The sequence below is a fragment of the Momordica charantia genome (assembly GCF_013281855.1).
Source record: "Momordica charantia cultivar OHB3-1 chromosome 9 unlocalized genomic scaffold, Mcharantia_2.0 BLBB01000009.1, whole genome shotgun sequence".
NCBI lineage: Eukaryota > Viridiplantae > Streptophyta > Magnoliopsida > Cucurbitales > Cucurbitaceae > Momordica > Momordica charantia.
This window is the reverse complement of record NW_028275167.1, coordinates 22,395,932-22,422,903: the sequence shown is the minus strand read 5'-3', so window position 1 is coordinate 22,422,903 and position 26,972 is coordinate 22,395,932. Positions and strand designations below refer to the sequence as shown.

Here is a 26,972-nt window from a genome sequence, read left to right as displayed (position 1 = left end):
GCGATCTTGTTGCCGTCTTTCTATTATTGAATACTTTTGAGGAAACATGCTTCATGTTCTTATTGTTGTAGGTGACCAGTAGGTTCTGAACTGTTGTAGTTAGAAGTAACTGGCTCATGACGTTTTGCAAATGGGATGTAAATGAAATGCTAGCGTGGTTATACCGATAATTTAATTCATATTGTTCTGGTTGTGAGCTGTTGGATGTATTTTGTTTATTACGTGGAATAGCATGCTTGTAAACGGTGCAGTGATTTAGAATGTGGGAGTTTTACTTGTAGGTGGTCAGGGAAGGGTTAGTGAAGTGGTGAAGGGTGAAGGATAAAGGGATGGGTTGATAGTCCGTTAACCACGGGTGTTCTGACCTGAAAAATGCATATAAATCGCTTGGAGGTTCAAAGCCCTGAGTAGTGGCCTTGGGAATAAATGACAAGGCCGAACGTCAAATCTCTGTAAACGTGTATTGGGGTCTTGGGGATAAATGTCAAGGACCAATACGCTGGAAAGTCATCGGTACCTCGGGAATAAACGGCAAGGACCGGTGCACAGTTCAGGCCTTGGGAATAAATGGCAAGGCCGAACGTCAAGTTTCTGTAGAGGAGTATTGAGGCCTTGGGGATAAATATCAAGGGTCAATGCGACTTGAGGAGTTAGGCTTGAAGGATAAAAGTAGAGAGGTGCTTGCGAAGTAGTGGTGCTAGGCCTTGGGAATAAATGGCAAGGTCGAACATCAAGTACTGGAAAAGGAGGGGGTACGGTGACTTGGGAATAAATGTCAAGAGCCGTCATGCCTCGAGAAGTTAAGCGGGGAGAAACACAGGGGGTGTAGAGGAAGGTTTAGTACCATGAGACAAGGGTTAGTGAATCATGGGTTGCGGTCTTAGTAGTTCCGACGCATGGTTGTTGTATGTAAATGTCTAGTTATTGTTTGCTATCTCTCACTGCTTATTTGATTGCCTTGCTATCGTTTTATTCTTTATGCCGTGACTGTGAGCATGATTTTTGTGCTAGTTAGGAAGTGCTACTTACGGAGTACCTTATGTACTCACCCCCCCTTTTTACCCTTTTATGTTTTCAGGTGTGAATAGGGTCGACCGCGGTGATGACGTGGAGAGGGCTTGACGGATCACTAGCTTAGTTAGTGAGGATAGAGGGAAGGGTCGTTGGGTACGAGTAGCATTGAGATTTATGTTATTGCTAGGTGTGAACCGCGGAGGAAATTTTGTATTCTTTAGAACTACTTTATTTGTTATGGATGTTGCTGGTAAACGCGTCACTGTCGTCGTTGGAGTTTAGGTGTACGGTTGTTTTATTTATTTATGAATTGTTGCCACTAAGGCGGATATGAGATGTTTCTGTTTTTAAATTGCCTACGGAGGGCAAAGTCCTGACAGTTTGTGACATTTGTATTTCTGACAGAACGTATGGGAGTCGAAGTTTTATTTCGTTTAAATTATTTTCCCAGGGAGTTGCTTATCACGTGTTTAGAGTTAAGGCTAGCCAGGTGAATTATTTAGCGTTGCCTAGGATGATATATAAAATCGTGGGGCGTTACACGTAGGGGCAGGGGAGAGAGAGGGGCGCTGGCGGGAGAGAGAGTGAACAAAGGTGGGTGGCACGGCGAGGTAGAGGGAGGGCAGACCAATAGAGGGGGGGCGATGGGCGGCGACAGCGAGGAATAGTGAGAGCAGAAGGGGGGGTTGGGCGGCGACAGCAAGGGAGAGTAGAGGGGGTGGGCGCGACGACGCTGCGAGAAAGAGAGAGAGTAGGGGGTTCGAGTTCGACGGCACGGCGACGGCGAGAGAAACTGTGGCAGTTGGCGGTGCAATGAGATTTGGATATATTAGACAAATGACTAACTCCGTCTATAAACTTTTTACATGAAAGTTCAAAAGATTCTACAAATTGGTATGAATTTGTTAAAAATGCAACTTTTTAGTGAGTATAGCTTTTTTCAGCTTTGTAGCGTCTTTCTTCTATAAGCCCCACTTATTCATCTTTTCAAAATTTGAATTTTCGTAATTCATTTGTTAAAAGTTTTACTAATTTTTTTTTAAAAAAAACTTATAAATATAATATATATTTGGTCATAATCGTGGTTACTTATATGCTTTTTATAGAATATCCTTAATTGGTGGTATAAGAGTATTAGCTTAATTAACTTATTTTTTTATTGACGAAGAGAAGAAGAGAAGAGGTGGTGGTGGGCGGTGGCATGGTACGGCTGCAGGGATAGAGAGTGAGAGAGCACGGGGGTAGGGGTGGGCGACAGAGAAGAAGAAGGTGAACACTCACACTAAACACGCATGAAAAGAAGGGAACTCTAAAGAAAAAGATGTTTAATTTTTATTTTTTAATAACTAAAAATATATATATAATATAATATTGTCGGTCGGTCGGTCGATCGGTATCAACTGGTTCAAGGCCACCAACCGATCAGAACCGACGCCGAACTGACCATTGCTAAAATCGACGGACCGACCTCTTTTCGGTCGGTCGGCTCAATTTTCGGGTTCACATGCTCACTCTACTCTTGATTGATAACCCATTTAGTTATATTGTTTTCACTACCTATTTTGTCTCGAGTCAGTGAAAAATTCAATGTCACACTAAAGATTTAGTCATTGCCATGATTGTAGCGACTTCTGAAGGTGTCGTTGAACTGTTAGCTATCAGATCACTAACGATGCGTGAAACTTGATGGTCGTCCGTTGGTATCGCCAAATCTCGACTGTCGATTTTTAATGTGATCTGACGGTGATGCGCAGAGGGCTCTGGGTACAAGTAGGGGGCTCATCCTCGTCTTTTTCATGTCTGCCTTCTCTCGAGCTTAAGTGTTCTCCTTCGCCATTGTCCAAAGTGCTCGTGAGTTTTGTCCAATGACGAAAGCTTTTTCTGGTGATTCTCTTTCTCCCTCTTTCCATGGTGCGATGTCAATAGTACACTTCCATGTCTGACATAGATGTATTTGAGCCACCGAAGCATCCTTTTTAGGTAGTTGATGCCTTTTTGAGTGCCCTCCGAGGATTTTGGAGTTCCTCCAAGTCAAATACGATATTCATGACAAGGTGTCATGAGGTTGCCTAGGGAAGGCAAGACCATGAGGAACCCTCCCCTTAAGTATGTGGCGTTCTACCCCAGATGTTTGTGAGGGGGGTCATGCTTTGACTGTATGCATTCCCTCAGCTCTTCTTCAGAAGGGTGAATGCTTACTAGCCAACTAATGCAAAACGATTGAAAGGACTCTCTTCGGATGTTGGGCCCTTCTAAGGGCTCTGTTGGGAATATGGATCCAGAACAATGGAGGAAAATAATAGGGAATGAAAGAATGATGCTGCAGAGGCTTGATGGCCAAGGGCACAGCGTTGAGACACTGAAAGTAGTGTCTCAATGCTGTCACAAATTCGAAGAAAATATAGAGGCGCGTACAGACGTTTGACGCCACAAAAGTCGTACCATTAAGACGTCGTGGACAGCGTCTCAATGCTGCAGTAGGTTTCTTTTAAACCTTCTTTTGTTTTAGGGTTTTTGGTGGCAAAATTAAAAGGTAGCTGCATCTTCGCAGAGAGGAAGAGACAAGATTTTTGGGTTGTAGTGTGTCATTGGCAACCTATTCTTGTGAGTATAGTAAGGTTTTTTATTATATATCCCAAAGTACCGTTGTAGTACTTAGAAGCTAGGTAGCTATTGTTGTACCATCTAGAGAGTGATTGAGAGTGTTGTGAGACCCATTGTAACATTTCTAATGTAGTGGAACCTGCATATTGTAGAAGACTAGACGTAGTTCCAAATTTGTGGTGAACTAGAGGTATTTTGTTATACTGTATTTTTCTCAAAAGGCTCGATTCCGACAAGACAAGCCAACTTCACCTCATCTTGAAGTTCAAAAAGTTGTGAAGAATCTCCTCCCTTCAGAAGTAGCAGCAAAACTGATTGACATATTTAGCATATTAAATTTAAAATTTTTATTTATTAACTCAAAGTTACTCCACCATAAATTTTGAAGTTACATTATTATGTAGTATAGGACGAGTTATGTTCATGGATTTAATAACTACACATAAGTCAATGTTTCATAAATTGTTTGTTACAGCTGGGTCAAAAACATTTTTTACCTATATAATTACATTTTATACTTCAAATACCATTCATCCTCTAATTATATCAGAGTGAGACTCCATTGTTCAATTTCTGAATTTCATATGTGAATTAACAAAACAATTAATTGTTAAAATATAAAAAAATAAAATAATTATCCAACGAATGCCTTTTTTCAAATTGTCAATAAAGAAGGGATAAATGTAATGGGAAACTTAAAAGTGAAACGTGAGATTAGTAGTGTATATGCAAAAAAAATAAAAATAAAAATAAAAAAAGTGACTTGAAAGGCTTCAATAAAAAAGTTACCACCTTTACTTTTTAAATTGATGTACTAACATTAAATTGGAAATGTTAAATATATAATTCCAAACAATTGAAAACAAACTGAGAATAGTATAGTAACTTTCAAAATATTAAAGGAAAAACAGAAACCAACTATATAGATTCAAAGATATCTCTAAAATTTGCTCATTATTTTTTCTTTAAAATATCGGAAGTTTCACTTAAAATTTATTTTTTTTAAACTAAAATGTTAGCACATGTCATTTTCAATTTTATATAATGTATAAAAAAGTAATAAGAGTTTGTTGATTCTTATTTTTTATTTCTATTTCTTGTTTCCTCTTTTTTTTCATTAAATAGAAACAGAATTATACTTGGTAATTATTTTTTATTTCTTTCTTTTTCTATTGAAAAAGAAAACAGAAATATGTTTGTAAATTTTTATGTGAAAACTTTATTTCTTTGTTAAATATTCAAATTTTTTATCTTATATATTTTTCAATTTTTATTATTTATTTATAAGTCAAAATGATAAAATAATACTTTTATTTATGTTTTGAAAAAAAAAAAAAAAGAAACAGAGAACAATAATAAGAAACTTGATTTTGTTTCCAAAATTTCAACACAACTTTAGAAATGTTTCTTAAAAATGAGAAACGAAAAATAGTAATAATTTTTTTTTCTTTTTTTGGATACGAAACAAATTTATGAAATACAAAAATAAAAATAAAAATAAAAAAAATCTTATGCAATGAAATTACAAAAAACTCCACCGGTTGGATATAAGGGTATTTAAACATTCTGGAGTTCCTTTCTTTCCAAATCATCCAAATGAAAGCTCGGTTCAAGTTCATCCAAAGGATAGCCTTTTTCTTTCTTGAAATGGTGCATAAAAAAAGTGTCCTAAGCTGATCTGGAAAGTGATTTGGTAGGCAGAGATTCCATCCGAAGGCAGTGAAGAAGAAAATTATTACAATTACATAGATTTCTCTCCCTGATCCCAATTACACACACTCTCTCAAAGTAAATACTATTCAAATAACTAGAGCTAGTATACCAAGCTAAAAGTGTTTTAATTTGGATGATTAAAACCTAAGGTCATGGACTCCGTTTATAGCACTTGAGGCATGCCCTCTCATTGTACATGTTCGACGTGGGATAACTTCTATTCTAATCTTTAGCCAAAAACCCTACATGACTTTTTAGTTGATGATATATGTCTTTAAACAATTGTGTTATGCTTAGGTTGACGAGTATGTCAATTTATAAGAGTTGCAAATAAGTGTTATATATTAGACGTCATTGAATCTTACAAAGTGGTTTGATCTCAAATATCATTTAAGTGAACAATCTTCAGAAATTATTTTGAACTACAGGTATCAATCCATTCTAACATAGTAGAGTCTGGTTGCTTAATGTTGTTCTCACAGGTAATAGTCTTTATTTTCACCTAAAGTTCCCTACCTTTTATTATCAATATACTTCTATTGTTTAAGTCAGTTATGTGTGAAAGTGAACGCAATAGTCACAACGTTTTGCTCTGCTATGATGCTATTGGAGGAACTGAAGGAGAATTTAAATGAAAAAGATCGTTGTGCTGCTCCTCAAGGTTAATGTAACCTCCAACTAAGACGTGCACTTGTTAAAACGAAGTGGAATCAAACTCGAACTCAGAAAATCTCATCTCAAAGAGGGAATATGAGACAGAAGGGGAGAATATAAAAATGGGATGATATGAAGAAGCGGAGGAAGCTAGAATTTATAGTGATACATGAGACCAAAAATAGAATTTAAATAAAATTTATTAATAGAAGCATGGTCTAACACTTGTCCCTTTACTATTTATCATTCCAAACAACTATAACATTCAAGTTCCATACCAACTAATTTTAATTTATTAATATAGATTAATGAATAATCCATAGTTAATTAATCTAATTGAAGGAACGATGGATGTCCAACAAAATCATATATTATTATAATTGTTTCTTCAGAATACCAGTGATATACTAGTATATTAGCTAAAAAGCATGGATACGAATACCAGTGAACCTATCGAATTTTTGTAATTTGATTTCTTTCCTGCTTGATTCCACGAATTTTGTTCGGTGTAAATTCCAACTCACAGCAATTTTGAACTCCCACAAACTGTTTGGTTTTATCGATGGCTCCTTTGTACCCCATGCGAAGACAATTTCTTCGCCGGCTTCATCTAATGGGTTGCCTCAATTGGCTCCAAATCCTGCATATGAAGATTGGCTTGCTCGTGATCAGACGCTCATGACATTGATCAATGCTACACTTTCTCCCGCTGTCCTGACGTACGTTGTTGGTAGCACTTCTTTGAAACAAATTTGGGAGACATTTGAGAGGCATTATTCTTCCAGAACGAACATCGTCAACCTCAAGTCTGACCTTCATTCTATTTCCAAGAAGTCAGCTGCATCTTTTGATGATTATGTGAGGTGAATTAAGGAACTCAAAGACAAGCAAATGTCTCTGTTGTGATTGATACGGAAGATCTCCTAATCTACACACTCAATGGCTTGCCTGTTGAGTATAATATCTTCTGAACCTTCATGAGAACTCGCTCTCGAACTATTTCTTTCGATGAACTCCATGTTCTCATGAAATCTGAGGAAGCTGCATTGGAGAAGCAAATTACGCGTGATGCTGCCTTAATTCAAACTACTGCTCTTTTAGCCTCGTAGAGTTCTTCTCCACATCGAGGTACTAATTTGATTTCGAATTTTTCTCACGGGAAGGGCTATCAAGGCCATGGTAGATTTTCTAATCCATCCGTGGTCGTAATTCCTTTGGTTTCCTACAGACTGATAATTGTATTCCCTGCCAAATTTGTGGCCGATTAGGGCATTTCCCTCTCGATTGTTTCAATCGAATGAATTTAATTATCAGGGACGACATCCACCGGTGCAACTTGCTACCATGGTTGTTCACATAACTTTATTGTTGTTCAACCAACGGCTAATTTTAACAATCTACAATCTGCTGCTAATTTTGGTAATCATCAGCCTGCTGCTCCTTCTATGCCATCGACATGGCTTGGAGCTGATTCAGGATGTAACACACACATAGCATAAGATTTATCAAACTTATCTGTAGCATCTGAGTATAATGGGAAAGATTAGGTCTCTGTTGGTAGTGGTCAAGCTCTTTCGATGTGTCATACAGGTTGTGGAACCCTCTCTACTCCTTCCTTTACTTTGTCTAAATTACTTCGAGTTCCTTCTATTTCTTCAAATCTTTTGTCTGTTCATCAACTCTGCATTGACAATAATTGCATTGTTATTTTCGATTCTGATCACTTTCTTGTTCAGGACAAATCTACGGGCCAAATTTTGTTCAAAGGTCCTAGTGTCAATGGCTTATATCCGTTCACTTCTCTGGCTGATCAATCTTTGTTAAAATCAGTCTCTTTTGTTCCTACTTGCCATGCTACTCATTTTGGTACACGTTCGATTTATTCACTTTGGCATAACCGGTCAGGCCATCCTAGTCTCTTTGTTCTTAATTCCATTTTTCAACAGCTTCATTTACCTTCTGTTTCCTCCGAACATCATGTTTATAAGAATTGTTTGTATCGGAAAATGAAGAAACTCCTATTTTCTGTTTCTAGTTCTATTTCATCTTCACCTTTAGAACTTGTGCATACTGATGTATGGGGTCCTGCCCCTGAAATTTCTATTAATGGCTATCACTACAACGTTTTGTTTGTTGATGACTTAACTAGATATACATGGCTCTATCCTCTTGTACATAAATATGATGTTTCTAATATTTTTCAAAGATTTAAGCCTTTTGTTGAAAATTTATTCTCTACTCATATTAAAACTCTTCGTAGTGATGGTGGGGTGAATTTGTCAATCACTCCCTTAGTTCATTTCTTGACATTCATGGTATACTACATCAAAAATCATGTGTGTATACTACTGAATAAAATGGCATTGCCAAATGAAAACATCGCCATATTGTCGAAATGACCATTACTCTTATGACTCGTGCTTATGTTTCTATTCGTTTTTGGTCCTTTGCATTTTCGACTGTTGTTTTCCTTATCAATAGTTTACCCTCTCTGTTGCTCAACAACAGATCCACTTTCGAATGTCTTTTCAACCGCCTTCCTAATTACACCCACCTTAAAACGTTCGGTTGTGCTTGTTATCCTCTTCTTAAACCATATAATTCTCACAAACTTCAACCTAAAACATCTCAGTGTGTTTGTCTTGATTGTCCTCTTGAATATAAGGGTTATTTGGATGAGTACTGGCAAATTTTATACTTCTAGACATGTTTTTTATGAGACTTTATTTCCATTTTATTCTACCACTTCTTCTTCCTTTGTTTCTCATGTTTCTTCCAATTCTTCTTCTCCTTCTTCGTTGCCTCTTTTTCTTTCATTGTATTATCTTTCTTCTTTTACTTCTACTTGTGCTACTACCACATATTCTTTTTCTTCTACCACTACCTCAAATGATACTAATTTTATTTCTGATGTCCCTTATGTTTCATCTAAATCTGCCCATGGTTCTAATCCTTCTAACATTTCTACTGTACTAGCTGATTCTAATGTTGTTCATGGTACCAATGTTTCTCATGTACCAAATGTTACTGAGGTTGCCGATTTCGGTGCTATTATTGCTCCAAATGCTTCTTTACCGATTGCTCCTTCCACCAATGTTCATCCCATGCAAACAAGAGCCAAATCCGGCATCTCTAAGAAAAAAGTTCTTGTTGCCATTGTTGTCGTACTTCGGAATCTGTACCTTCTTCATTCTCTAAAGCCTCTTTGATTTCAGTTTGACAACAAGCTATGGTTGAAGAGTTTGATGCCTTAGTTAAACAACGTACTTGGGAGCTTACCCCTTTGCCTCCTAGCAAGAATGCCATTGGTTGTAAATGAGTCTATTGGGTTAAACATCATCCGGATGGTTCTATTGCCCGACATAAGGCCCGCCTTGTTGCTAAAGGGTATCACCAATAAAAAGGTATCGACTATGAAGAAACCTTCAGTTCGGTTATTAAGAAACTCACTGTTCGTATTATATTCTCTTTGCCAACACAATTTGGGTGGCCTCTTCGCCAATTGGATGTTAAAAACGCCTTCCTTCATGATGATCTTGGTGAAGAGGTGTATATGCAACAACCCCAAGGTTTTATTCATCCATCTTTTCCTAATCATGTTTGTCGTCTTTTGAAGTTCTTGTATGGATTGAAGCAAGCACCTCGGGCATGGTTTGAATGTTTTATTTCCTATTTACTGACACTTGGTTTTAAAGATTCAATTGTTGATTTTTCTTTGTTTGTGTATCAGTTTGTTGGAACTCTTACTTACTTGATATTATATGTTGATTACATTATTGCCATGGGCAACAACAGTTCTTATATTGATGATGTTATCTCTCAACTCTGGTTGCGGTTTAATATGATCGATTTAGGTGGTGTTAAGTACTTTTTTGGCTTAGAAGTGACTCGAACTACTGCTGGCATTCATGTTTCTCAAGCTAAATATGCCCGAGATCTTTTTCCTCTTTTTGGCATGGTTGCTGCCAAGCATTGTTCTACACCCGTGTCTATCAAAACTGATTTTGTGGTCTAACAACACTGTTCTCCTACTATGCACTCCACTACATAACCATTATTGGTGCCCTGCAATATTTGACATTCTCTAGACCTGATATTGCCTTTTCTATGAGCAATTGTCTCAGTTCATGCATTTCCCTTCATTTGCTTATTTATCTGCAACCAAATGTGTTCTTCGATTTGTTGCCGGCACCCTTTCTTCTAGTATTCTTTCAGGCGCTGTTCTTCTGATGCCTTAAGACTCACTGATTTCTCTGACTCCGATTGGACCAGTGATCCTCTTGACCGGCGATCTATCATAGGTTTTGTTATTTTTCTTGGTTCTAATCCGATTTCTTGGTCTGCTAAGAAGTAGGCTACTGTCTCTAGAACCTCAACGGAGGCAGAATATCGTGTTCTTGATACTACGGCTACTGAGTTATTTTGGCTACGACAGTTGTTGCGTGATCTTCATGTTTCCGGCTCGCAACATCCTCTTCTTTGGTGTGATAATCAATCTGCTATTCAGCTGGCCCATAATCCGGTTCTATATGGTCATACGAAACATATTGAAATTGATTTCCATTACATTCAGGAATGTGTGATTCGAAAAGATATTCAGTTGTGTTATTTTCTACTTATGATTGGATTGCGGATTTGTTCACAAAGCCATTGACTACGGTTAGATTTCTTCTACTTAAATTAAAACTCATGCTCTCTTAAGCATGGGTTTGAGGGGATGTTATGTATAATAGTTAGTTGGCGATTAGTTTATAAAATAGTTAGCTTGTTATTCTATTATTAGAGTTATCTTCTGTATTATTTTTTAAAATAATTTAATTGATGCTATGAAATTATCCAAAGGGGAGGTAAACCCCACACCAAGGGAGTGGTACAAAAATTGAAGACAACCCTTTAAAAAAAAAATTAATGGTATAGGAGATATAAAATGTTTAAGCAAAATAATTAAATAAAGTTGATGGAAAAAAAGAGGCCAAATGAAGGGAGAAAGTTCCTCCCTTTATAGTCCATTTTATATAAATTATAGTTATTTAGTTTATATAAATTATAGTTATTTAGATAGGTTTGCAAAGTACTAAATTAGACAATTTTAACTTTGACCATTTATTAGACACAAAATTGAAAGTTCAAGAACTCATTAAATATTTTCTAAAATTCAGAGACATAATAGACTAATTCCTAAAATTTATGACTAAATTTGTAATTTAACTTTTCTTTTATTATTTGTAACAAGTTCAATTTATGGTAGAAAAGAAAAATTTTTATACTATGAGAGTATATTTATTCCTTACATTCATTGCTTGCTACATTAGCATCCTATTACAAAATCATGTGGGGCCACCAACATTAAAAATTATTTATAAATGCAAAATCATGATGTGAACAAAAAAAAGTACGATACTCCCATAGTATATGAATTTTTCCTATAGTACAATAGCTTGTTGTTCGAACTTTGATCTACATTCCTTTGTGCTCTTGACAGAGTGTTTACTTTATATTTATAATATCTATATTTTAAATTTTTTTTACAAAAACTTTTTTTATTTATAGCAAATAATTTAAATTTTTTTTACGAGGGTAGGAAGATATGAACCTCTAACTTCAAGAAAAGAGATAATGTCATTATCCCTAAATTATGTTCATGTTGTCAAATAAATTAAACAATTTTAACTGTATTTTTTAATAAATTAAAAAATATCAATTAAGCTTATGCAAATATGAAATAATAACAAATATATAGTAATGACCAACTTGAGTGGTTAAGTCATATATCACTAAACTAAAAGATTTGAAGTTCGAATTCTTACTCTTACATGAAGTAATCGTTCACACAAGGGAAAAAAAACAAATATATAGGATCCTAGAGGTTCGAAGTTTAATTCCCTATTTTCACATTTGTTGTAGCAGGAAAAAAGTTTTCGTTCTAGTTTCTTCTTTAAATTTGATACTCTCTTTTGTTGCAACAGAAAATTTCTATTATAAAGGGAAAAAAATGGTTTGCTCTTGCATATTTATAATTGAACATACATTTTATTGAAAAAATTAATATATCAAACTATATACAAAAACAAAATTCTAATATTTATACTAAACAAATTAATATATAATATCATAGTTTTATTATAGCTTAGCAATCAAAGAGTCTTCATTAATGTAAGCCAAAACAAAACTAATTCTTGGAAACTTAAGTTGGGTGATTTCTCCAAAGCAGTTGCACAACCTAATATAATATCAAAGTTGAAACAGTAAACAGTGTAATAGAGAACAAAATGTGAAAATTTAAATATAATGTATATGATTTATTATTTAAATCATGCTGCATTGGATTAGTGATTTGAAAAGAAAAATCTGAAAATAAAATTTATTGAAAAATAGAATTCTACTCTATGTGTTCGAAAATAATATATGTTTGGCAACAGATTTATAAATTAAACCTCAATTTTTTTATAAAAAAAATATTTATTAATATGTTTGTAAATAATAAAAATGGTCTATTTACCCATTAAATATTAGCTAACTTAAAATATTTTTAATTAATTTATTAACATATATGTTATAAATTTCGTATAATTATTATTTCACAATATTATATAATTTATGATATATAATGTTATACATGTTTTAATTTAAACACAATGCAACGAGTTTATAGAGTATATTTATCAATTTTGAAATATCTTTCTTAATTGCCACTTACAATTGTTGAATTAAAAATTTTAATTAGGAAAATTATACTTAATGGTACAAAATAAATATGTATTTATAAAATATTCCTACTTTTTCTTTTAATATCACAAAAGAGTTCATCTCCATATGGACTAGTTTTCTTTTAAAATTGATTTTGTAAACTGCTTGAATGAGCAATCGAGTTTGGGAATAAAAATTGGTGGAATTGTTGGGAACACGAATTAGAAACACAGAAATTAAAAGGCCAACCACCCTACTAAGATTTAGTTCTAAAAGATGAATTATACCTAGCAAATGTGTCCGTAATTAAACTCAATTTATGCAAACTGGTTCAACTCCTATTCCATACCGCTTTTGGTTTGTTTAGAAGCTTAAGCAAGTGTTTACATATGTCTATGCAACTCTAGAATCCTAAATAAATCAAGTTCCAACTTACGTTTAACGGGTAAGAGAGCCTATGTCTAGGATCTTGTTTTAGTTCTTATTTCTAAGTAACTTCCCGTTTTACCTTGATGAGATCTGTTTGACTCTAACCTTTTCAGAATTAAATTCAAACTAATGTGATTTAAACAAGTGGCCAACAAGAAAATCAACTGGATAAATTAGATCAATCAAGATAAGCAAAAGAGAGCGTAATACGTCGTGCTCACTGATAGATGTAATTTAAATAGATGAACTAAACTCGTAGGGGGTTGAAGAAACAATTTACCTACTCATGGAATTGAAAAGAAATTAAAACACAAGAGAAGATAACAAAAGAAAGCATTTTAATTAGAATTGGAAAGAAAGTACAAAATGGAACAAATTGAATTGCAATAAAATAAACAAGAGTAATTGTAGAAAAATAATTGGAAACAAAACTTAAATAAAAACTACAAAACTAAAGTAGAAAGGAAAACAAAAGCATGGAAAATGAGATGTCTTTGAAGTGATGCTTGAAAGCTCCTTTTATAGGCCATGGAGGTAACAAGATGTTGAGAAATGCATGGGAGGTTGGAACCAAATGAGGTTGTAGAGATTTTAGGAACTAATAACAAATCTTGAACCAATTACTTGGTCAAAAGTTGTTATTCCCGTTTTGACAATCTAGGCATCGAATGTGGCTGAAGCATTGTGAAGCTGGAACTTTCAAAGTATCTTGGCTGACTCATTCCTCTAGTAAGCTAGAAATTTTGGTCCTGCAATGTGTCTGACGCATTTTGATAATCAATCTTCACTTTTCCTTACAAAATAAGCATATTTACACAAATTAGTCTTCATTTAGCTATAACTGAACTCCAAAGTCTCTAATCACAAATTATGCACATTTTCCCTAAATTATATGCTTGAACATACATTTTTCATCATAATTAACTCCCAACTAAGCATGTAAAACTACGCTTTTTAGCCTTTAATCAAGTCTTATCAATCCCGATCTTCGAAATACTCACGAAAATCGAGGAAAACGGGTTCGAGAAGCTCCTCAAGCGGCCCGAAAAGCTCAAAGGTGACCTAGAGAGACGCAACAAGGACAGGTACTGCTGATTCCACCGCAACCACGACCATGATACCTCGAGTTGCTGGGAGTTGAAGCGCGAAATTGAAGACTTGATTCAAGATGGTTACTTCAAAAAGTATGTTGGAAAGCCGAGCTCGAGCTCGGTAGAGAAGAAAGAAGAAAGGAAGCGTTCAAGGACGCCACCTTGGAGGGATGACCGCCTGTGGTCATCAACACTATTGTCGGTGGCCCTAGTGGAGGCCAGTCGGGGAATAAGAGGAAGGAGCTTGCCAGGGAGGCTCGACGTGAAATCTGTATTATCCAGGAGCAAAAGTCCACCTGTCCCATCTCCTTCTCCGACTCCGATCTTGAGAGGGTGCATTTGCCCAACAATGACACCTTGGTGATCTCACCACTGATCGACCATGTGCAGGTCAGAAGGGTGTTGGTCGATAGGGGTACCTCAGCCAACATCTTATCTCTCACCACTTATTTAGCTCTGGGATGGACCAGGGCGCAGTTGAAGAAAAGTTCAACACCTTTAGTTGGATTCGCAGGTGAATCTGTCACTCCTGAGGGATGCATTGATCTTCCCATTACAATCGGTCAAGGTGACACTCAAGTCACCAGATGGCCGAGTTCGTAGTGATAGACGGAAGGTCGTCCTACAACGCTATCTTCGGACGACCAATAATTCACTCACTTTATGCCATCCTATCGATTTTGTATCAAGTCATGAAGTACTCCACAATCAATGGGGTCGGCATGATCCGAGGAGAGTAGAAAACATCCCACGATTGCTACACCTCTACACTCAAGGGATCAGCGGTTTGCACCCTCGAAGAACTGACAAATCTTCTAAGTCCAGCAGTTCAAGCTTCCAAGGACGAGCTGCCCAAGACTAGCCAGCGAGAGGTGGCTACGCCTACAGAAGATCTGGAGCTTATCCCTTTGCTCAGCCCAGAAAAGCAAGTGAGCATAGGCACGAAGCTGGGGGCCGCGGACAGAGAGGAGCTCATCTCCTTCCTCAGGGCGAACTCGGACGTGTTCGCATGGTCTCATGAGGATATGTTGGGCATAGATTTGAAGATTATGGTTCATCGCCTCAACATCGACTCATCATTTCGACCTGTCAAGCAAAAAAGAAAACCTGTAAATAGGGAGATGAGTGATGTAATTGTTGAGGAAGTAAACAAACTTTTAAAGCTGAATACATAAAATAAATTTTGTATCCCGAGTGGCTCTCTAACGTAGTCTTAGTTAAAAAATCTAACGGAAGGTGGGGAATGTGCGTAGATTTAACCAATCTCAACAAAGCTTGTCTAAAAGATTGTTTCTCACTGTCGAGGATCGACCAGCTCATGGACGCTACGACCGGGCAAGAGCTGTTCACCTTCATGGATGCTTACTCTGGATACAACCAGATAAAAATGCATGAGCCAGATCAAGTCCACACCTCTTTCATAACCAATCAAGGCCTATACTACTATAAGGTCATGCCCTTCGGTCTAAAGAACGCAGAGGCGACATATCAAAGGATGGTGAACAAGATGTTCGCCAGCAAGATCAGACGCAATATGGAAGTCTACATGGACGACATGCTTGTCAAGAGCAAGCAGTCCAGGTCACACCTGGGCGACCTGACTGAAACTTTCGAGGTCTTCCGAAAGTACCAAATGAAGTTAAATTCTGCCAAGTGCGCCTTTGGAGTCTCATCTGGCAAGTTCCTAGGGTTCATGGTGAATAATCGCGGCATAGAGGCTAACCCAGAGAAGATAAGGGTCGTGCTCGAGATGCAAGCCTCAAGGACCCTTAAGCAGCTACAATGCATTAACGAGAGAATCGCTGCCCTTAATAGGTTTGTCTCCATGTCCATGGATAAGTGTATCCTTTTCTTCAAAACCCTAAGAAAGAAGGGACCTTTTGAGTGGACAGCCGAATGTGAAACAGCCTTTGAAGAACTCAAAAACTACCTCTGCTCGGCACCATTGCTCCCAAAGCCTATGCCAGGGGACAAGCTGCATTTATATCTGGCCGTATCTGACAATGCAGTCAGCTCGGCCTTAATCAAGCAAGACGGAATACGACAAAATCATGTTTACTATACAAGTAAGGTCACGACCGAGGTCGAGACAAGGTATCCCTAAATGGAGAAGCTGGCTCTCGCCTTGGTCACCTCGGCACGAAGGTTGAGGCCGTACTTCCAAGCCCACACAATGACTGTGCTCACAAACTTGCATTTGAAGCAAGTTTTTCATAAACCAAAAACAGCTGGAAGATTGATGAAATGGGCCTTCGAACTGAGTGGGTACGATATTCAGTTCGAGCCCCGAACGGTTGTGAAGGGGCAGGTCGTCGCAGACTTCATAGCCGAACTCACTCCCCCAACGTCTCAAACATCTGCGTCCGACCAGCCATGGACGATGTACATGGATGGGTCTTCAAATGAAAAGGGATGCGGAGCGGGTGTGCTTCTCCTCGCCCCGGATTGCATGCGTTTTGAGTACGCCCTTCGCTTCAACTTCCGCACCTCAAACAATGAGGCCGAGTGCAAAGTCCTATTGGCCGGACTGCCCATGGCAAGAGGACTTGGAGCCAGCCACCTTGAAATGTTCAGCGATTCACAACTGATAGTGAATCAGATCAAAGAAGAGTATCAGACAAAAGACCCTCGGATGGAGAAGTACCTGGGAAAAGTCAGGTTGCACCTCGCCCATTTTCAAGCTCACGAAATCAGCCAGATTCTGAGGTCACAAAACTCTAATGTCGATGCTTTTGCTAAGTTAGCATCAGCCTACGAGACCAACCTAGCGAGATCGGTCTCGGTGGAAATCTTGGATAACCCTTCTATTTTAGAGCCGGATATGATGGAAGTCGACTCCCAGCCTCCATCATGGATGGATTCGATCAGGAACATCTTAGAAGGTAATATCCCGATAGATCTGAGGGAAGCCAAAAAAATGACAAGGAAAGCAGCTCGGTTCTTGCTTCGAGATGGAACAATGTACCAGCGTGGATTTTCCTTACCCCTCCTTAAATGCATTTCCAAATAAGATGGGAACTATGTCCTCAGGGAAGTGCATGAAGGGGTTTGTGGCAATCACACGGAGGCTAGGTCATTGTCGGCGAAGGCCATTCGTCAGGGCTACTACTGGCCCACAGTGGATTAAGACGCGAAAGAATTTGTGAAAGCATGTGACAATTGCCAAAGCTTTATGAATTTCATCCACCAACCTCCCGAGCTGCTGACTTCGATCTTAGCACCATGGCCCTTTGCGCAGTGGGGAGTTGACCTTATCGGACCCTTTCTATTGGACAAAGGGCAGACCAAGTATGTCGTCGTTGCCGTGGATTACTTCACCAACTGGGCCGAGGCCGAAGCACTCTCGACAATCACAGAGGCTAGATTTACGACCTTTATTTGGACGAGCGTGGTCTACCGTTTCGGCATACCCAATGCTATTGTGACAGAAAATGGCAAGCAGTTTGACAACACCAAGTTCAAACACTTCTGCCACAAGCTCGGGATTAGCCACATCTGCTCATCCCCGGCTCACCCCAAGGTCAACGGGCAAGTGGAGGCGGTAAACAAAATCATTAAGCGCGGCCTTAAATTAAGGCTGGACGCAAAGAAAGGATGATAGGGCGAGGAGCTACCTGAGGTACTCTGGTTCTACCGAACTACGTCGCCGGAGTCCACTGGCGAAACCCCATTTGCCATGGCCTTTGGTTCCAAGGTCGTGGTGCCCGTAGAAATAGGAATGCCAATGGAGAGGATAGACTACTACGAGCATGCTAGGAACGAGGGAAAGATGTTCCTTAACCTCGATCTCCTTGATGAAAAGAGGGAAGCAGCCCAACTGCGTTTGGCAGAGTACCAAAATCGCATGGCAAGGCATTACAACTTGAGAGTCCGATCTTGGAGTTTTCAGGTCCGACACTTAGTCCTTCGCAAAATACAGAGACATGTTGAGACGTTGGAACCAAGTTGGGAGGGGCTATTTGAAGTCAAGGGCATAGTCCGACCTGGGACATATATGCTTGCCGATCTCGAAGGGAAGTTACTCTCGCACCCGTGGAACACAGAGCATTTGAAGAGATATTACCCTTGAAATGTTAAAATGGTCCGAAAATGGATTGGACTTGTAAAATTTTCAAGGAATAATATCAGTATTAGACTCTTGTGTCATTTAATTTCATGTCTCCTAAGGGCATGAGTTCGATGTGAAATTAAATGGGGGCCAGATGTGAATTAAGATTTGGAAAATTCGAACCTTTAGAACTTACGAGTTTGAAGTCAGATGTGAATTAAGATTTGGAAAATTCGAACCTTTAGAACTTACGAGTTCGAGGTGAGATGTGAATTAAGATTTGGAAAATTCGAACCTTTAGAGCTTGCGAGTTCGACGTGAGATGTGAATTAAGATTTAGAAAATTCGAACCTTTAGAACTTACGAGTTTGAGGTGAGATGCGAATTAAGATTTGGAAAATTCGAACCTTTAGAACTTACGAGTTCAATGTAAGATGTGAATTAAGATTTGGAAAATTCGAACCTTTAAAACTTGCAAGTTCGAGGTGAGATGTGAATTAGGGCTTAGAAAATTTGAATCTCTAAAGAACTAACGAGTTCGAAGTGAGACGTTGACTAAGAAAGAAAATCCGAAATTTTAGAATTTACAAGTTTCAAAAGGTGGTTCCAAATGTCACTTGATATTAATAAGTGGAGTTGTGGCTAAGGTGTATAGGCCTCGTGGCCAGATACAAGAAATAAAAGATCAAGACAAAAACAACAGGGTTGAAAAGAGAGTGGAGGAGCCTCAGTTGCTTCCGAGGTACAATCCAAGCTCGCCTTGGGACCCAAAGATGTCAATCTCCTGGGAATCCATCATCCCAGTCTCTTGGGACGAATTCGCACCAGCGGTTGGGAGGAGAGCCCCCCAACTTCTTGTGAAGACGGATCCGCGTCATCGCCCTCATTGAGCTCGGCATCGGACTCGAGCTCCTTCAAGCATTGCTCCACGAAGTCCTAGGGGCCAGGGGTCTCATTGGAACCGGAAGCCCACTTCTCCGCATACCTGAGCTTGATGGGCGCGAGATCGAGCTCGGGCGCCACTTCTTGGATTCCTTTCATCAGGAATCTAAAGCCAGCATCACTAAAGTCCTTGGCGAAGCCGTCGAAGTCAGGATGCTTGTGAAACGCTTCCTCCAGAAGAACCTCATTGCGGAGCTTGGACTCTTCGAGCTCGAGCTTGGCCTTTAGGTCTGCCATCTCGGCATCGCGACTTTAATTTGCCTTCTAGGTCGTCTCGGAGGTGCTCGAGGTCATTATTTTGCTTCATCAGCACGAAATTCTCCTTCTCAAGGCACTTGACCATGGCATGCGTGCCCCTCAGATTCTCCAGGTGTCGAGCAACTTCTGCTTGGGCACTTTTGAGCTCGGCCTTGTCAGCTTCAGAGGTGGATCTCCATGCCTGAGCCTCAACGCGAGCCTCTTTGAGTTCCCCCTCCAAGGCAGCTGAAGAGGCCTCCCGCTCCTTCACAATAAGAAAGCCACGCCCCTCCAGCTCGGCCTTCACCATAATGGATGTCTGGCAAGCAGCAGCATGAGCCTATGGGCATGGACAAAGAGAATCAAAGTGTTAATATAAAAGATAAGTCTACAAATGCAAAGGAAAGTAAGCAAGGTCTCACCTCAGCAGTATAGTCCAACAGTCATTGTATGCCCGACCCGGGAGCGCTGACGAACTTGTAAGCCCTCCTCCAACAGCAGTCAAAGCATGAGCCTGACATCTCCATGGCTTTTTCCTTCACCCAGCACTAGACGGCTCTACCTTAATCTTCATCTCGATGTCAGAGGTGCCGCCTATCCTAGCCTCAAGGTCGTCAACTAAGTCCTTAAAAGGACTGACTTGCCGTCCAGTGCGCACTTCCCTCACCTCGTCCTAGGAGTGGTGGGTCTTGCGCTTCTTCTTCTTGGACTTCTTGGGGGAAGCCTTCCTCCAAATCTCCTGAAAGGGAGAAACTTCAAGGATCTCGTGATCCTAAGAGGCGCCGGCCGCAGTCGCCTCCCGCGTCGAAGTGGCTTCATGTCCGACCACAACCACCTCGACTTCGGTGGGAAGGTCAGCGAAAGTAGGGAAGGTGCCTCCTTGTTCTTAGAAGCATGCCCAGTGCATGGGCGCTTGCGCCGAACATCCTGGGAGAAGCCACAAACCATGGCTGCAAGGAAAAACAGTTGTGAGTTAAGCACAAGGTACGAAAAACGTCTGATATCAAGCACAAAGACATTCAAAGGCAACTGAACTAGTTCGAAGTTCGGTCTCCGAACTTCGAGTAGGGCTAGAAGAGGATTGTAGTCCAGCAGTCTGGAGGAAAGAAGAAGCTTGTTTGTGATAAACGTGTTGATCTGCTTACCAATCTTGAGTCTGCCTTTGAAAAACTTTAGAACGTTGAAGGTCGGCTCAGAAAGTTGAGGGATCGGCCTTATAGCGACTGAAATTGGTAAAGTTTTGGGTTAAACAATGAAGAAAAATAATTGAAAGCAAGTACAGACTCTATTCCTTACCTAAGTTCTCAAACCTATAGAGGACGTTGAAGAAAGGTAGGTCGGACTCGTTCCTGGCCAGCCACGCGCTAGAGGCGAAGAACCACTTTTCAACCCACTTCTTTATGGAGGTTGGGCCCTTTAGAATGCCTCTTGCACCCTTCCTGGCACACAGGTAATATTTCCCTGGCTTCCTAGAGATTCGCTTAACCTCAAGCAAGCCAGAAGCTGGTCGACTCCGAGGAGGTCCAAATCGTCCACTTCCCTACATCTAAGCCAGAATAAAACGGCTAAACCGAAAATGACTCCCCATCCATTGGGGGCCACCTGAGCAGGGATTAATCCAGTTCGGACTAGGAACTCCTGCACTAAGGGGTGAACGGGAAGGCGAAAACCATACTCAAACATTTTCAGGTAAAGGGTCACGCGCCCTTCAGGTAGATTATCAACTCGTTCCCCTTCCTTGGGAAGTCTAAGAAGGATGTCGTCTAGAATACTATACCTCCTATGAAGACGGCCGAGGTAGTTCTCAGGCATTTGGGAAGGATATTCTAAACCTAGACTCGAGGTCGAGGTGTCACTATCATCTCCCTCGTCTTCCGAGAACCTAAAGTTATCTATCTCCTCTTCTAGTTCGGAGTCTAACCTACTAGCAAACTCATCTACGGAATCGGCCCTACCAGGCGAAGGGTCCCAATTCCGAGCTGCCTCGCAGACGAACTACTATTACTTGAAGTTGAGAAACTAGAAGACATCGACATTGACTTCAAAAGTAAAAAGAGAGAACTTAACAAAAGTGAAGGAACGAGACTGACCTAAAGATTCCGATCTGATGAGGTCGGACTCCAAGATTTCAGAAAGCTTAAAAAGTGGAGATCAAGATTTAGGGGTATTTATACTATCCCGAGATTTAATCCCAGCCGCACACGTGTCCAAAATCGGACGACCCAGATCGGAAGAAGTTCGAACGTCATAGGTACTCAATTGCGCGCCGAACGCCGGTTCCGCTTTCGAGATTCTTCCCAACGGTAATATTAATCGTGTCGGCTTCAGAAGTCACCACGTGGATTGGTTTTCCCAAGAATTATAAAAATTTCTCTGCTAGATCGAGATCGAACCCGACAAAGAGGGGGCCAATGTTTGGGGATGAAATATCCTTCGCCACGTGGAGGACGGGGATTCGCCGATGACATAAGAATCAAAGGAACAAGCTTATACTGCTCCATCTTGGAACCTTTCGAGATGGAGCACCTGCCACTTCCTATTTAAGGATTGACTTGGTATTTCCAGGAAAGTGTCCGAGTTCGATCTGCTCGAACCTGACACGTCCGACCTCTAATCCGACCAAGGTAACCGCATGTCGCAACCCCTGTCGGAACCTAAACCTATAAATAGAGGGCCTCATTTCACAATCAGGTATCAAATTTCTCCTCGAACCTCATATTGAGTCCAAGCTGCTCATTGACTTGAGCGTCGAAGATTCTGCCCTCTTGTGTAGGTCTTCTCTTAGCGTTTCGGGTCGGAGCAAGGGCCAGGTTCGAGCAAGATTAACGTTGTGCAAATTCTTGCATAAACAACATGTTTATTTACAAACTTCTAGATAAATCTATAGATAACTCTAGAAGCTTCTAACATGTTTGAAAATTACAAATTACTATTTTTCAACAATATTCAGCTTTCTAAGAAATGACACACAATTCAAACAGTTAAGAACAAGGTACTAGAATTTTTCGCCTTCACTTGATTTCGCATCGCTGTCTGTGACAAATTTGACATTGCTGATTTTTAGAGAACAAAAATTTGTAGAAACAGAAGAAAGAGAGAGTAAGAGACCGGGAGGAGACGCGAAAATGGAAATCTCATATGAAACAAATTTCCAATCTGGCCCATGCCCAAGCCCATATCGGTTTATTAAAAAACCGAAAATTTGCGGCTCGGTTTATATTTTAAAATCGAACCGAACCTAACCGAAATGATTTATAATAGCATAAAACCCTAAAACTTTATTCGCGCCATTCGTCCCGTCCTCCCGCTGCCGTCGACCCATCCGTTCATGCGTTTCTCCCTTTAAGACTTGGCGCCGCTCTCTCGTCCCTACCACTGACGCGGCTATGGAGTGCGAGCGAGGTACTTTCGACAAACTCTTACTAAACCTTTCTACTTCTCATGCATGAAAGTTAAGTTGGAATTATGCATGAAACCTTTCAACTTCTTATATTTAATGAGGAATCTGAATAGTTCTGTTACGTTTTAGTAATCATGATAATAATTTCTTTTTGTAACTGTGGATTGAATTGAACATTTCAATTTCGATGAAATAGTTGTAACTAATTTCTACATAAATATAATTAACCAATTGATGGGCTGTTGTGGAATAATTGTCCAGGATGGTAAATTAGTCCAAGATTGTAAATTATTATGAAAATGACATTTAGATAATTTACATAAAATTAAGGAGGGTACTATGAACTAAAAATGCTTTTCAGGATTCCTTCCTTTTTAATATTTAACTTTAAAAATAATTAAACTGAGTATTACTTCATCAATTTATTCAACATTTTGAATATTTAAAAAACACACGTTGCACGTGGTAATACACTTAATTTATTTAATATAATATCTTTAAATAGTTTGGTTTTGTTTGAATAGACCAACATAATTAATCGACTGACTTGGTTCAATTTTAGTTGGTTCATTTGGTTCATTTTTTTACACCTCAAAACATTAGGATGGATTTTAGTCTAATTGCATTATGAACTTATCAATTTTTGTTAGAAAATATAGACTCATAATATTTCACCATTTAACTTGGTAGTTATTTGAATCCATATTATATTCATTTGTGTATTTATTATATACATGTAGGAGATAGATAAGTTGAAAATTTTAAGATTCAAACGTTCCATTATTTAGTCCAATTAAATATAAAATCATAAATATTAGATATAAATAAGCTAAACTTTTCATATTCATAACTTCCACATTGTTATTAATAAAAGTTATTAAAAACAAAAAAAGTGGCATGATTAGTAAATTTGAAAATTGATAAGGGACATAATGGTCAAAAAAATATTTTTACGAGATTAATTAGCTTAAAAAAATTTTGTTTATTTAAAAAAATGTTTTTAAAATTAAAGATAATTTTTTAGCTAAAAACTCAAAAAAAAAATAAAGATAATATTATTATTTCTTAGATGTTAGTAGGAGTAAAAATTGATTAAGAATCATATTACATAGATGAATTTTAAAAAAAAAAAAACTAGAGTACAAATTAAATTTCAAAATTATAGCTATCCAAAAAATTAATAAGAATATTAATTATGACACAACTTATAAAGATTTTTATGGAAGAATTGACACCTTTAAAAATAGTATCTAATATTACCATGAGATCATACCACTTTATAGGATTCAATTACGTCTAATTATAGAGCAACACTACTTTATCATTTCTATGTAATGAAATACTCAATGCGATGGGCCATTGTGTATAATGCAGTTATAATTTTGCCCCGATGTAGTATTGCTTGACTTTGCCGCAGTTTGGAGATTTGTAAAAAGGACCTTGAAGCCTTTGAAATTGATGTCGTTGATCTACATTGATTGCCCCCGTCATTAAATTGAAGGATGGTGAAGCCGATTCTTGTGCAGATTGGCTTGCTAGTCAAACAATATTTATTCCCTTAGTTTACGTATCTACGAAGAGCCTCCTAATAGTCTCTTTTTCTCTATTGATTGCGTATGTAATGGGGTCTCCATACCCCGGTCATTTTTTTCGTCTTATCATTTTTTTTCTTAGTTTGATGGGCTTTAGTCTCATTTCCTTCCTAGTAAATTAAACATTAAAATCTAGAGAAATTTATACGATGGATTGATTATGGGGTTTATACTTAATTAAACATTTTTTGCAAGAGAATTATATTTATTATTAGTTTGTATTTTGAATACTATAGGAACAAAATCCATGAAAAATATATTATTTTATATTCCAAAGTACATTTACAAGTAAAAACTAAAATAAATAGATAATAATATTATATTATATTATATTATATAAATTAATATATGAAGCTTTCTAGAATTGGGGGCTTTAGGCGATTGCCTCGCCTATACCTTAAACCGACCATGTCGATAACAATTTTGTTTTCTGTTTTTTTTAAAGAAAGAAGAAAACAATTTTATAAGAAAACAATTTTATTTTATTTTTCTTATTTTTAAACTCAAATATATTAAAACATAAGGTAGAGACTTGAATTTAGAGTTTTTAACTAAATTACTAATCCATTGACAAGTGAAGCTGCCTTAGGTGGGCAACTATCTAAATAAACCACATAAATTTTTGGGTATTCATAATGTTAGAGAAAAAATGATCCAAAACAGGACGAGAAGTCGGACTGAGGGAACCCGAGATCATCAACGAGTGAGGGTCGGCTCATAACGAAAGGGCCAGCCACTCTAAAAGCCGACCCAACACCGAAGTCATCACAGCGCCTCAACGTCGACCCCGTTGTGCCGGGCCCGCCTCGGCGCTGAGACCTCCTCGACGCCGAGGCGCCAACTCTTTATCTTGGCCTTCGGGCCAAGGCACTGATCTCCTCTCGCTCTTTTGTTGCCTTCAAACCATTGGGCCTTCACAACATAGATCTAGGGCACTGTTGCGTCCACACAACTGCGTTGTCAACACGTGCAAGTATGTACGATTCGTCGGTTGTAGTACGTAACGAGATCGTATCCTCAAGGACTTTTGGTTGTACTTTAACGATAAATGCAGATACCAACAAATTTAAATAAACAAAGATTGGGTATGGATATTGACTAGAAAAACAATAAAATAACGTTATAATAAGACGACATATACTTGCAAGAGACAACAGTTTTGAGACTGTTAACACAAGGATGCAGTAGCACAGGAAGAGGAAATGAGGAATTAAAAGATATGAACAGAGCGAGGATGTGTGAGCCAGACGATATCCCTATATAGGCGTCATCCCCGAAAGGATGGTAGCCGTGAGGGATACTTCACCAAACTAGGTGGCCTTGTCCCGCGAGTATGTGTGAGCCGGACGATATTCCTATATAGGCGTCATCCCCGAAAGAATGGTAGCCGTGAGGGATACTTCACCAAATTAGGTGGCCTTGTCTCGCGAGGATGTGTGAGCCGAACGATATCCCTATATAGGCGTCATCCCCGAAAGGATCGTAGCCGTGAGAGATACTTCACCAAATTAGGTGGCTTTGTCCTGGAGGATGTGTGAGCCGGACGATATCCCTATATAGGCCTCATCCCCGAAAGGAAAGTAGCCGTGAGGGATACTTCACCAAATTAGGTGGCCTTGTCCCGCGAGTATGTGTGAGCCGAACGATATCAATATATAGGCGTCATCCCCAAAAGGATGGTAGCCGTGAGGGATACTTCACCAAATTAGGTGGCCTTGTCCCGGACGATGTGTGAGCCGAACGATATCCCTATATAGGCGTCATCCCCGAAAGGATCGTAGCTGTGAGAGATACTTCACCAAATTAGGTGGCCTTGTCCCGCGAGGATATGTGAGCCGGACGATATCCCTATATAGGCGTCATCCCCGAAAGGATGGTAGCCGTGAGGGATACTTCACCAAATTAGGTGGCCTTGTCCCACGAGTATGTGTGAGCTGGATGATATCTCTATATAGACGTCATCCCCGAAAGGATGGTAACCGTGAGGGATACTTCACCAAATTAGGTGGTCTTGTCAATCCTTGGATTATCTTTGCTGCAAGAGAGAGGAAAAAAGCAAACAAAAAGGAGAAAAGAACGCACTGTTAAAAGATGAATACAAACCTTGATAATTAGGTGAAGCGTGAAAGTTTGATATCCCAATTCCAATAGAAGAAGCGACAAAATAAAGTTGGCTCCTAAAAAAAAAGAACGCACTGTTAAAAGAAATTTTTGGGAGAAATACTATTAAGTTGAAAATAAAGGAAAAAAAATATTTATCTAAAATTTGAATACAAGAGAAGTAAAAAAAAAAAAAGAGAAAAAAAAAAGAATGGGAGAAATTTTGAACCCAACCTTTTCAGTGGGCTTCTGCTGTGGTTCTACAAATGCACCAGAAGGCTCAATTTATAGGCAAAAAATTGGGGTTCAAATCAGAATAACAAATCAAATCCCAACTCAAATATGATTCCTTTTTCAAATTATGGTTGGAAATTTAATTGGATTCTTAATTTAAATTTGACCCAAATCAAATCCCAACTCAAATATGATTCCTTTTTCAAATAATGGTTGGAAATTTGATT

The 26,972-nt window shown here is 38.7% G+C and overlaps 2 protein-coding genes across 2 annotated transcripts; both read left to right on the top strand.

Annotated features, from left to right (window-relative positions):
• Positions 1-16,296: 16,296 nt before the first annotated feature.
• On the top strand, positions 16,297-17,790 carry LOC111018305 (uncharacterized). Its single transcript, XM_022294341.1, has 3 exons — positions 16,297-17,153; positions 17,223-17,310; positions 17,431-17,790. Exons 1-3 carry the CDS (start codon positions 16,297-16,299, stop codon positions 17,788-17,790), a joined length of 1,305 nt encoding a protein of 434 aa, XP_022150033.1.
• A 78-nt stretch (positions 17,791-17,868) lies between these two features.
• On the top strand, positions 17,869-18,261 carry LOC148209209 (uncharacterized). Its single transcript, XM_088117451.1, has one exon. It carries the CDS (start codon positions 17,869-17,871, stop codon positions 18,259-18,261), a length of 393 nt encoding a protein of 130 aa, XP_087973577.1.
• The last annotated feature ends 8,711 nt before the right edge of the window (positions 18,262-26,972 follow it).

Excerpts from the sequence above, each read along its gene's own strand:
- LOC111018305 (XM_022294341.1), top strand. The coding sequence starts at position 16,297 with ATGGAGAAGCTGGCTCTCGCCTTGGTCACCTCGGCACGAAGGTTGAGG. Across the intron at positions 17,154-17,222 it reads TTGCTTCGAGATGGAACAAT|GGAAGTGCATGAAGGGGTTT; the intron begins GTACCAGCGTGG and ends CTATGTCCTCAG. Across the intron at positions 17,311-17,430 it reads AGGGCTACTACTGGCCCACA|TGGGGAGTTGACCTTATCGG; the intron begins GTGGATTAAGAC and ends CCCTTTGCGCAG.
- LOC148209209 (XM_088117451.1), top strand. The coding sequence starts at position 17,869 with ATGGCCTTTGGTTCCAAGGTCGTGGTGCCCGTAGAAATAGGAATGCCA.